Source organism: Accipiter gentilis, chromosome 18, assembly GCF_929443795.1.
Source record: "Accipiter gentilis chromosome 18, bAccGen1.1, whole genome shotgun sequence".
In the NCBI taxonomy this organism is placed as follows: Eukaryota; Metazoa; Chordata; class Aves; order Accipitriformes; family Accipitridae; genus Astur; species Astur gentilis.
The window spans coordinates 18,059,333-18,072,074 of NC_064897.1; the positions used below are offsets into that span (position 1 = coordinate 18,059,333).

Sequence of the window (12,742 nt, forward strand, 5' to 3'; positions counted from 1 at the left end):
GAAGTCCACCATGATCAAATTTAGTATCCCAAAGGAAAGGATTATGCTTCTTGTGGAAGTGTAATACAATGAGAATAAGATAGAAATAAAGTTATTTCACTGGGATGAGAGGCTCCTATTGTGTAGCTTTTTATAAGCAGCTGTTCCTTAGAAGTTAACTTAAGAGTAAAGATTAGGCAAGTTTAGCATATGACAAGTGATTAGAAGTTTTAGGAACTTCTTTGAATATGAAAATAAGTCTTATCCATGAAGTGTTTCAACTTACACTTGATAACTACTTTTTCCATATTTAAATACAATTCTTACTACACTATCTTAGAGACAGGCTGTCATGCTAAGCATAAACCATCATAGTACAACCATGGTGCCAAGTTAGTACTGACATACATTACATCTGTTGACAACCTGTTACCTTAAAATGTATGACATTTAGAGCAGAGGTATCAAAAACTTCAACTTTTTAAAACTACTTTGAAGCTAGTAGCAAGAGAGCCTCAGGACTACCACCTTACACTCCTTTGGAATAAAGGAGCACATCTGATCATGTGAATGGAATATAGAACAGTTCTCCTGTGTTTACCACACTTTTACTTCATGAACAGTGAGAACTCAGGGAAGCAGCATACCACCAGCCTCCCTACTTATGATGGTATTGGACTATCACCCCTCAATGCCTCGGGGAGACATAAGATGGCAGGGCTTGTATGTAACTTGCACAACCGAGGCTGTAATTACTGTAGCTTTCCTTTAACACTCAGAGCAAGGTAAATCTGCTACATTCCTAGTCTCAGACTAAAGCAAGTGTACTGAATAGCATTTTAGTGTCCCAAACCATCATATTTCAAGATGTGGTAGTGTCAAAGAGGACATTTACTGTAATGAATGAAGGATACCAATTAGACAAAAATATTGTTCTTACCTCAAGTTCTCATTTCTTTCTGGACATGTCAGTTTCGCAAATCTTATGAGGTAGTCTAGTTCTTTAGAAGGCAAGTATATTGCACCATTCACACCACCTTTGAAATCTTTCTGAACATGCTCTTGAGTGAAGTTCTGCAGTACATACTGGACTTGAAGTATTGTACGCAGTTTTTTCTTCTCTGCTTCAAGCTTCAATAGACTCTCTCTTCGCTGAGCCTTCCTCTGTGCTTTCAGCAGCTATTTCAATACATGAATTCAACAGTTAAACACAATGGTTTAGTAACAGGATTCTAGGATAAAACACATCAAGTTCTAGAATTAACCATGCTACATTGATCAAAATAACTAATTTTGGTTAGATAACACAAGCTCCTAACTCTTTAGATACCAAAGATCTTTCAAGCTCCTCCTCTGGAAGAGCTCCCCATTTACCTACTAATTCTCTACACATATAGCTTTTAGTCAAACTGGATACTAGTAGCTCCACTTGTGATATGCTTTTATGATATTTAGATCCTGATTATGCCTGCTATTTGCTTTACTGTAACAGCATTCACAACTGAGTATACAGAATTGATACCAATGCACAAATCCAAGCCTAGCTGACCTTTAACATTTATCACATGGAGATAGTGATGGAGAAGTTCTCAAACTTCTCCTAGCGAGACAACTGCCTCTTCACTTTTGAATACTCCAATTTAAATGATACAGCAGAACCCTACAGTTACTCGTATTTGTTGGCAGAAGACTGAAGCACTCACTAAATAAGCAACAACACAAGTCACAGAACCTACACAGCCCTCATGCATTTGAGAATGGTCTTATTATGCAGCAGAAGCTATCCAAGTAACTGCAGAATTTAAAATGCCTCAGTATGGGGTATCTTAAGTTTCTTTGCAAGACCTATGAAAATTTAGTTTTCTAGAACACACTGTAAAGGATATAAGGATGTTGTTGCCAGAATGGCCCCTAGTGTTCCACTAATGGGTATTGGCTGTAGAATCTGTACAGGTAGAAGTAGAGCCAAGGAAAAAATAAAGTGGGTTAGCCTTTAAATATAGCATAAGTTCAAGAACAAACATGAACTGGTAGAAGTTAATGCTAGATTACTAAAAACATCTACAGAAAGATACACTGGGTCACAAACCTTCATTTCCAGTATTTTATGGGGAGCTACAGAGAGAAGCAATAGGAAGCAATCCACGTTTTGACATTCAGCACAGTAGTTTCTATGTTCAACATACAATTACTGAGGTAACACAAAGCAGCAACACTGTGAAAAGGCTCTTAAATCTCTGCTCACAGTGCTTTGAGAGATTCACAGCACTACCTGGAATTACTACATATACAAGAAAAGCCTCTCTAGCAAAATTGTTTGGGTCTCAGTCAACACCAAGACAAGCCATTTTACCAGTCCTTCAGCATTCTGCAAGAGGCAGAGAAATAATGCCAGAGCAGTGACTAATCATGTTTAGCATCCCCAGCACTACCTTGGATCAGATCTTTTCACAAGGATAGCATTTGCTTGAGCCAAGAGACCAGTTTCTCCAAAGACAAAACACTTGCTTACATAGAAATAATTATGTAGTGCTTTAAACCCTTAATAAAGGCCTAAATAAAGCACTAAACCTGTGACTTGCCATAGAGACAACTACAGCAGAATAAGTGGCAAACTCCACAAGCCTCAGTAGAATTTTACTGAGAGCTGTACTTCTCACTGAAACCAAAGTGATTTAACCCCAGCACTTTCCCTCATTGGAAACATCAAAACATTGTTTGGAATGGACCTTGGGGTGTCACCTAGCCCAGCCTCCAGAACACAGACTACACTGAATCAAGAGCAGATTGCTTAGAGCTTTGTGCAGTCAGGTCTTGAAAAGATCCAAGGACAGATTTTACTACTTCTCTAAACAGCCTGCTCTAGTGCTCAATTATTCTCAGAGTGACCATTTTCCTCCTATCTAGTTGGAACCCACTATTTCAATTTTTGATCTTTCCTTCTCCTACCACATCTCTCAGCAAAAAAGTCTGGCTCCATCCTTTCAGTAATCTCTTTGGTATTTGAAGGCTAATATTGCACCTCCTGCCAAGCCTTCACTTCACCAGGCCCAACAAGGCCACTTCTTCCAGGCTCTCCTCACAGGTCTCATTTTCCAGGCCCCAGCCCTTCAGAGGCCCACCAAGGGACTCACTGAAGTTTAGCTATAGCTTTTGTGTACCAAGTGACCCGAAATAGACACAACTGGTTAACAAGTACCAAACAATCAGTAATCTTTAATCTACTGGTCCTCACTCTAAATCTAGCCTTCATGCTCCAGGGGTACACTTAATTTACTTTGCCTGCTGCCCACAAGGACCTGCATGTCCTTTCCAGTGGAGCTGCTCCCCCACCAGTCTGCACCTATGCAGGGGATGGGTCCAGCTCAGGCACAAGCTACCAGCAAGACAGTTTAACAGTTTCAAACCTAAGTAAACCAAAGTCATTTCAAACACAGATGAGTTCCAATGATTCAATTTACTTAAGCACAAGTTCTTACAGGGGTACACAGTGAATAACCATATTGTGGAGGTCAGTGGTACATGAAATTGTCAACATTTACTCTGCTCTACTCACTAGTCCAGACAGTTTAAGCACATTGCCTCCCCAAGTTCCAAGATAGAAACTTCCTAATATTCTGCAAATTGGCATATAAAAGTAGCCATTAGAAGAGTAGCACAAATTTGGCAGTTACCTCCTGACAATACAGGGAAGAGCATTTTATACTTACATCTTGGCTAAGTCCTGAAAAAGTCTTCTGAAGCTCCTTGGCAAATTCCAAGTTGTGTACTACTTCATCATATTTCTCTACTGCCTCCTACAAAGGAATAGATAAAAATGTATTTTTCATGCTTAAGACTACTGGTTGCATCTCAATCCCCTTGTGCTTAAATTCTCAAAGAGAACTAGTCATTTAGCATGTAATTCTCTGAAATTGTAATTTTTTAAAGATACTATATCTGTAACTGGTACTTTAAATCTAGTTATGAATATCATTTGCCCATGACTGTCTGAGATGCAGTACAAAGCAAATTCACACCACCACACAGATATCCTACAAGTCTGTCTTTATTAGACTTTCCAGGCAACATCTTGTGCAGTACTTGATTGCTGAAACAGAAAAGCCTGGATACCAGTTATTTCATTTTTCTTTTGTTCCCATAGGCTTCAGCAATCAGAGGTAAGCAGCTACTTAAAATCAGACACTGACATGAAAGTTGGAAGGAATACGGGAGACAAACAAGCTCAGCACAAATCTTTAACCCTCATGCTTGGTGGAATGCCTTTACGGATAATGTGTACAAACTTTAGAAAGAAAACAATATGGAAGGCAAGTCATACTTTCAGAAAAGAGTCTTTCAAATTTAGTTTCCACAAATAAAGCAGTGTTCTTATCTTCACTAATAGCTTTAATTGATATTTTACCAGACAGTCTTCAAAAGACTAAAGCAGATTATTAATTGCATTTTGATATACCCTATATTTAATGAGTTCTTCCCCACTAAGGAGTAAGTTCATTTTTCTAAGTCTCCACAGCTCTGAAGATAGCAAGATGCTGTAGTTCAAGACATGCTGCCCATGTCTTCATACCATAAGGCATGCTTGGGAAGTAACAAGTTAAGTTTCAGTTGTTCACATGCACTTTACGCTGTTTGGTTTATGCTTATGACATGATATCAGAAGTTTTTCTAGAATGGGCCCATCAGTTTAATATAAAGCTTTTTCAAAGTAGTGTTAGTGTTAAGTGTTTCATCAGTGCAGTGACAAAAGCTTAATCTGTCCCAATAAGATCTGGGACATGCAAATTCTGTATGTGTTCCTAAGCAACTGGAAAACAAGTTACATGTTCATTTGTTCAATCAGTTTGATTGTTTGGTTACTTGTATTCACTTATTTGTAGTATACTAGACATTACTAGGCCTAAATACTACTCAACACAACAAAGTGTGGGATTTACTGTAAAGCTCTGATCTGGTAGTTTAAGTTGTCCTCACAAAATTTATCAAGCACCTTTTAAGAATTAATTAGCCAGTTCACTTAGCACTTGGGAGAATGACTTCTAAGGCTCTAATGCCCACACATTCGAGGTAGACTCACAATTTAACACCAACAACTTACTATACAGATTGTGCTAATTGTGCTTTTAACAATGCAAATCCCAGAGTAAAACTCCCTACCTGAAAACATCAAGAACAGTTACCACTGCTCTGATGACGAGCTATAACTCAGCCTGAAGGGAAGCAATAGCTTTCCTTTGTCACACCTGTTATTAACATTCATTAACAGCATGCTGGAGGAACAGTACTGAGGAAAGTCTACTCAGCTTGCAAAACAGCACAATATTGCTAGTGAGACCATTTAACTTGCTGGAAGCTCCTAATTTTTGAGACAAATATTTCCTAAAGTAAGGCTAGCATACACAGTAGCTCTGGCAGGCATGCACCACAAGTAATTACAGTTTAATCCAAACTGCTTGCAAACCAAGTTTATCATCAGATGTGCACTTCTTCCTCTGTGAGAAAATTAAAACAACATAGATGATAAAGTTATATTAGAGCTCCACTGTATTATAGGCAGTTAGGTTTCTTCAGGCAAGTGTCCAAACTATTAAGCTCCACACTAGCTTCAATCACCAGGTCCTAGTATTTGTATATACATTGGGAATTTGCATCTGAAAGGCACAAATGCAGTATTTCTATCTTAATCACTGAAACAAGGGTCTTGACTAGATTATTAGTTAAATAATGAGTTGATACATGCTTCTGCAATAGTCATCTGAACACTTTGACTACCACTGGTCAGTTCACTAGCAAGACTGAATTTTCATTCCCCATTTTAGAAACCCAAGATATCCCAGAAACTGGGATAAATATACTAATACTTAAAAAGTTAAGCACAGCTGGGAATACTGAAAGCCAGTAACCAAGTTAGTTGCCATTTTCCAAAGTTAGTGCTGCTAGATACATTTGCTAGAAAAACACCTACAGAATCCTTTACCTCTTTAGTTCCCCACATCTTAATTTCACTTCCACCTAACAGCTTTTCACAGTCTAGGATGTATGCCAAAGATAAATAGCCAAATTTAGAAATAGGTTTAAAACATGTTCAAGACTAATCAAACACAGAATACCGTTCAATAGTCTGTTAGTGGCAGAAGAAAACAGACTGTATGTAACACCTATGATCTAAACACAAAAGATTGCCTGCCTGATTCCAGACTGTTTAGAGAAACCAAAAGGTCATCATCCTACTTCAGACCATCAGATTTAGTTCATTTACTTCTGCTCTTGAGATGGCAAGACACTACATCAGATTTTGTAGTTAAGTGCTAAACAATCATTCACTCCAATAGGTCTACTCTACTTTTAAGTAGCAAGTTATTTCCCCTCTTATCCCATTTATGTCTAGTTCTCATTTACAAATAATTCAGAGTAAGGAAATAGTATTTGCATTCTCCTACTGCTGCACTGTGATAAACCTAACAGTCAATGAAGTATTTTTCCAACTGGTTCATTAGCAGGATCAGCACTACCACTGAAGTGTCAGCGCCCTTTGTCACACAACTGTTCTTTAGCATGTGAAGTACATTTTAAAAATGTGACTCCTAGATGACTACAGCAATAGTAGTCATCTCTGGATTATGTGACACTGCTACTCAGACATGCTTAAGAAGCAATAGCTTTAATGTTACAGAAACTTGGTTTCAGTTCTAGAATCCATTGTAGTCCAAGACAGAAAAAAGCCAGAACCACTGTTTTAACATCAGGCAAGTTTAAGCTAGCTCCACAAAGCAGATCTTGTTGATTAGTGATCTTGCATTCTGGCATTCCAAGTTCTAGCAACCTGAGGTACAAAACAGCCATATTGTTCTAACAGCACTTGAGAGTGCTGGCAACTGCCAGCCATCTAATGGCAGCACTAGAAGGACAAGAAAGCATTCCCAACTAAGTAACTCATAGCTAGCTTCTTGTGTTAGGAAAGCCTTTAGATCCCATGCAAGTTAGACCAGTATCTTCCTTTCTACCAACAGGGACTGTTCATCAGTTATACTGTACTACCTGTAACCAACAGCACTGTGCAGCAAACAGGCAATTTCAAGTAACACCTGTTAATGAAAATATCATGAAGATTAATTAGCTACACCAGAAGTCTTGATGTTTGGGTTCCAACACTGCAATACCATATATGTAAGCTGCATACAGACACCTCATCAAGACGTAAAGGTGCAGGAGCACTGAAGCTGAAAGCCTACAGAGCAAAGATAAACAAGGACCTTCTATTACTTCAGTGCACAATGTGAAGGTTAGAGTAGGAGACAAGGCTTGTGGGCTCACTATTCAGCTTAATTCATCCATTTGGTTTTGTGAAAAAAAATGCCATTGCAAGCCTGCAAGCATTACTCCTGTAAAACTACACCACCACTTCCTTCAGCAACCTATCCCTTCTGACATGTTTGAAGGTTCTGAGGCCATCCACTCCTGCATAAAGCAAACTTACCAACTGGTCTTGATTGAGGGCTTCTCCCTTCTTCAGGCGATCTTTGTAGTCTTCTAGTTTGAGCTGCAGCAAAATACAAAATACATTTTTTATATTGATTTCTATCTAATGTGGAGTATGGGGTACAAGTGAAGTTACATATTCTTTCTGTATTTTAAGTCATTCACATACTGCAACAGAATAGGAATTTCACTACTTCCTCTCATTTTCAGGAGAGAGGAACACAGAAACTTTTGCTATGCCTTTGATTTGGCAATCTCAGTCTCCAGGACTACTTCCCTTTCCTATGTTTGATCTTTCAGTTCTTAGCTGCTACCTTTGTTTCACTGAAGAAATACTAATGCATTGACACTAGATCTTTAAGTGGCTCCAAATAAATCCAGTGTCCTTACTCTAAATTAGGCTTTTTTTAGCTTTTCCAAGTCAATGCTGGAATTTAGTTATTTTATCCTTGAATAATCCTACTTAATTTCCCAGACCATGTCTTTCAAAAAACTGGCTTCAATTATGTCATCAAGATTTTATAGCACTATTTCCTAAGAAAGTGGACTAATGTCTTTAGGGGAGAAATAAGATTTATTTCTAATATACTGAAACAGTCTTTAAAAGCTAATGTAAACTATACAAAACTAAGCTATTTGGAATTACAAGCTTCCTTATGCACACAGAGAAAAGAAAGGGGAGTTCACTGCCATGAAGTTGAATACTATTTCATTTGTGTATCTACCCACATAGTGTTTCTGGCACAGTACCTATAGGAGCCTAGAACTAAGAATACTTTCACTCATTTTAGTAAGTCACACTTTCATATGCTGGTGAGGCCATATTGTCATTCATGTGAAAATCAAAGATACTGAGAAATTCACAACAATAAGCTTCCTTGGACATAATGAGAATACAACACGAAGTTGGTTAATCACACAAAGAAAACATGCTTATCTGACATTATTCAAAATTACAGCATGATCATGACATGAGACAGCAGTAATACTGCATCTCCTGCAGGAGGATTAAGTCCCCTAGCCACATGGCCAGAAGTCTGATCTATTCCCTCTCCTCACCCTAAGACATGACACAAAGCTTTTACTTAAAGAAGCACAACATATTCATACAATTGCTTTACTTGTAATCCTGATCCAGTACTGAAAGCAACAGCACCATTATTTCTTTTATCTTACAGAAAATGGCATTTTCCCAGTTAAAAATCATGCACATAGCCTTCAGTCACCTGCCAATCAACTGAAAGTCTTAAAATGCAAAAGCCTGACTAGCTATAGCCACAATATTTTAGGTGTATCATTACCTCAACTATTCTTAAGACTGTTCTGTCGTCCCCCTCCACCCCAGAAAAAGCACAGTTCAAAGCAAAAGAGCACACTTTGGAGGTTTTCTGTATAAAAGATTTCTAGCAAATAACATTTGTCTATATTTGCATAAATCTGACTTCTGTATTTTAAAGTGAAGGGCATTTCATTATTAAATATAATTTAAAGTTCCAATGAGTCCGAGGAAACACTGTTCTAATTTCCAGTTTTACATACATTTCTACATTCTAATACGAGATGCATGTAATCAAGCTAAGAAATATGCAGATTTCTGCAAGACTATAAACCATCTCCAAGTCAGTTCCAAGTTAGTTCTGACCTGATTCAGTCCATTAGAGAAGCATCCCCAGTTTTGATCAACATTCAGTTACTTTTGCTAACTATTGGGCATGCACAGTAAAGCCAGCAGCTGAGAGCAGGCTTCTAGTTAGCTGCATTCCTGATTCTCTGAAACAATAATGTTATGCTTATACAACACCAAATGCAAGTAGCCTATTTCAGAACAGTAAGAGTAAGGAACACCGTTCTTTACTGTAGAGGGGTTATAAATGATAACAAAAACCCACTAGCAATTCTACATTTAGGTCCTTCCATGGGCTATTTTAAAGAAATCCATGATTACTCTCTATATACACACACAACCTTATTCCAGATATTATAAAATAGGCACCGAGTTTTACAATTAGCAGCTTAAATACGTGCCGTGCCATACCAAAGAAAAACAAGTTACCTTCTTTTTCTCAATGTTCCTGATCTTGTGTTTCAGGCAGATAAGCCCATTATCGATGTAAGTCTCATATGCCTGGGAAGGAGAGGCTGCCGAGTTCAGCGCAGACTGCAGGGGGCTGGAGGGAGGCTGGGTCTCCCCAGACGGGTTCACCTGCTGCTTGGCCGCCTTCATGCTCTTATCCTCACCCTCCTCTGACCGGCCTGAAGGTGATGATGGGCAACGGAAAGGGGCTTGGGAAAGCTGCACCATTGAAATGGATGGAGCTGCAAAGAAACTCCTTTTATTTAGCTCCATCTCTCCCCCCTTCCCCTTTTTAAAGTTACATCTTTTCTTCTCACACATTCAGAACGTGTAGCCACAAAAGCGAGCCTTGGCTAGAATTTATCACAATCTTTCACGCTTCTCCCTGCCCTTTTAAAATATCTGTAGCAGGAATTTCAAAGCAAGGCAAACTTTGTATTGTTCAAGTCTCCCCACCCATCCAGACACCAGAAATCCTTTACATAGGCAGAATTAGCACAGGGGATGATTCCAGAAACCCAATATAGCGTCCATATAAAACTAGGCAGGTCTCCTGCACACATCACCCACAGGGGAAAAAACTGCAAGCAAGCAATTGCAAATCACGCCGCCAGCCTCGCATCCAGGCTGCAGCCTGAATGAAAATTTGGAAGTGGCATGCCCCTCTTCTTAGCCCCATTAAATCAGTTTTACCTCTTCACGACCTTTGCGGCAATCCAACTGAGAATTTAAAACCGAAAAGATTTCAATTGAAAAAGTGAAGACCGGAAAAAAAAAAAAAATCGCTTCATAAAGCAAGCGGCACGCTCAGTTACAACAGCATCATTCTTCATGAGGAACTGCTCTCTGCCTACACCCATCCAAAAGCCGTGCCTGTGCCAGGGCAAGGCACCAGCTTTGATGGGAGGGGCTGGGCTTTAACCTTGAACAGAGAATTTCTCCAAGAGATGCTCCGCCACCCTCATCTTCAGCTACTTACTTACACCTGCTCCCGGGAAGCAATGACACCACATTTCTGCCTCCCCGCCCGCCACGGAGGCCTGCAGCACACGACCCCCGCGGGCACCAGCCGCCCACGGCGAGGGAGGCGAGCGGCCGAGGCGGAGAAAATCCGCATTTCCCCGGGACGCCCCCTCAGCCCCCGCCGCGGCCGCCGCCAGCGGGCAGGGAGGTGCCCCCGCAGCCCACCCCGCCGGCTCCGAGGCCCGCCGAGGGGAGAGCCCGGGGTCAGCCCTTCGTCACGCCCTTGCCGGGGACGCGGAGGAAGCACCTCCCGGGGAGGGCACGGCCGCCGCCGGCCGCCCACCCCGCACGCCTCGCCCCGAGCAGGGCGGCGGAGGAGGGAAAAGAGAGCGGCGGCCGCGGCGGGCTCCTTCCCGCCGGCGCCGCCGTCCCGGCCATTCACCTCCGCCGCCGCTTCCTGCGCCTGCTCCCGCTCCGGCCGCCGGGCTGCGGGGGACCGCGGCCGGCCCGGCCCCGCACCGCCTCGCTCCCGCCTCCCCGCTCACCTCGGTGCCCGCACACGCTCAGGCCCGCCCCGCCGCCCGCCCCCCGCTTAATATAGCGGCCGCGGAAGGGCGGGGCGGGGCGGGGCGGGGCCCGCCGCGGAGGTCACCGCCCGCCTCCCAATCGCAGGCGCCGCCTCACCTGCCCGTCTGCCTTCCCGCTCTGCGCCGCCGCGCCTCACGTGACGCGGGGAGGGGTGGGGACCGTTACTCGGGGCGGGGAGCCGTTCCCGTCAGCGTGTGTGGAGGGGGGGGCGGGGCGGGACGTCTCCCTGTGAAGGTCAGGGTGCCCCACCCGGGGGTCTCTGGGTTCGGGGCCTGAGGCGCCAAGCTGCCGGGGGAGAGCCTTGCGTGGGGGAGAGACCTGAGGGACGGCCCTGGCGGGAGGTGGGGAACGGGGCGTCCTGGCGGAGCGCAGCCTGCCATCGGCTTCGCGGGGAAGGGACGTGTGGTGCGACAGCACCCCGTGCCTCGCTCTGTCCCTGAGGGAGGCCTTCGCGCAGGTCCTCCGTGAAGCCGTGACCCGCTGTCTAGTCACACATCTGCTGTCTGGCGTCGCAGCAGCCTCTCAGAACGGTCGGCCCAGGACGGGCTGGCTTCTCTCTCTCCAGGCAGCCCTGAGAAAAGGGTCTCGTCACCCCAGGGCGAGAGGCAATCCTGGCCTCCACCCCTTCACAACACGGGGCCCAGTCGCACGCTTTCACTGGCGTGGGTTGGGGGGCCGTGGGACAGGAAGGGGTGTTGGTCTGTGCCTGCTTAAACCAGCAGGAGGGTCCCTCTGGGCCAGTACGGAGCCCCTTGAGGAGACTTCAAGGACTGTGGGTCATCTTAGGTAAACAGAAGGTGTGTACGTCCTCTAGAAATGCAACCCAATCATCTAAACACTTGGTAGCTAGTAAAAGCACTTAAGCCCACTGAACATACATAATAATAACAAAAAGACTACTGTTAACCTCCAACAACGGCATCAGTGCTATGCAAGGTATCAATGGTTGGAAGACTAGAGAATACAGACCTGCCAAAGACCAGAGGACTAAGCGGGAATTACGCTTTCTGTGTTTCTCTTTTTGTGGCCATTACCTCAAAAAGCAATAAATAACATAGCAAGTTCAGAGAGATTCTGAAAGTTGTGAAAATAGAGACATTTTGGAAGAGGCAAAAGTGAGTCAGAAAGGGAGGACTGCGAAGAGAGGTTTTACAGAACACAAAAGCTGCTTATGTAGTACGCAGGATGGATGTGAGAACTGGAGAGGAAGGACTCGTACAAAAGAAAGATTGCATTTAAAAGTAAAAACAAGCAAATGATAAGTGATTCAAACAATAAGGAGAGATTCAGCCATATGGAACCACCTGTAGCATCCATGATCTTGCCACTTCTGGTTTAATCACAAGTCTCAAAATACTTTATTTTTCTTAAAGCCCTAGCTCCTAGAATGAGGTCACTTTGTAAGGCTAGTTTTCATGACTGAGAAGAAATGCTAATGAGTAAGATGCAGCTTGTGTCTAGGAGCAGCAACATACACTGAAAGTCCTTCCAGCAGATTTCTGTTCTTTGTGTGGTTTCGTTCAAAGCTAGCACTGATGGGCTAGATCCTTGCAAAGTAATTATAAAATAAATGATCAGTTAATGCATATATTAATAATAAGTCATAATTAATGTGCAGACACCTGGGACTATTCTATAAATCACAATTACAGCTCACAA

General features: G+C 42.6%; 1 protein-coding gene across 6 annotated transcripts in view; it reads right to left on the reverse strand.

The window, feature by feature from the left end:
* CAPRIN2 (caprin family member 2) overlaps nt 1-11,155 on the reverse strand; it is a 35,998-nt gene extending 24,843 nt beyond the window's left edge. For 2 of the 6 annotated variants that reach the window (XM_049822238.1, XM_049822235.1), the window contains exons 1-4: nt 9,512-9,801; nt 7,457-7,519; nt 3,690-3,776; nt 920-1,158 (exon numbers count right to left, since the gene is read on the reverse strand). In XM_049822238.1, coding sequence (XP_049678195.1) covers nt 920-1,158; nt 3,690-3,776; nt 7,457-7,519; nt 9,512-9,760 — 638 coding nt within the window. In that variant the 5' untranslated portion in view covers nt 9,761-9,801. Of the gene's footprint in view, nt 1-919; nt 1,159-3,689; nt 3,777-7,456; nt 7,520-9,511; nt 9,812-10,511; nt 10,577-11,040 lie in introns of those variants that run through there. The other 4 variants (XM_049822234.1, XM_049822237.1, XM_049822236.1 and 1 more) reach the window with 4 other exon arrangements.
* Nucleotides 11,156-12,742: the final 1,587 nt, after the last annotated feature.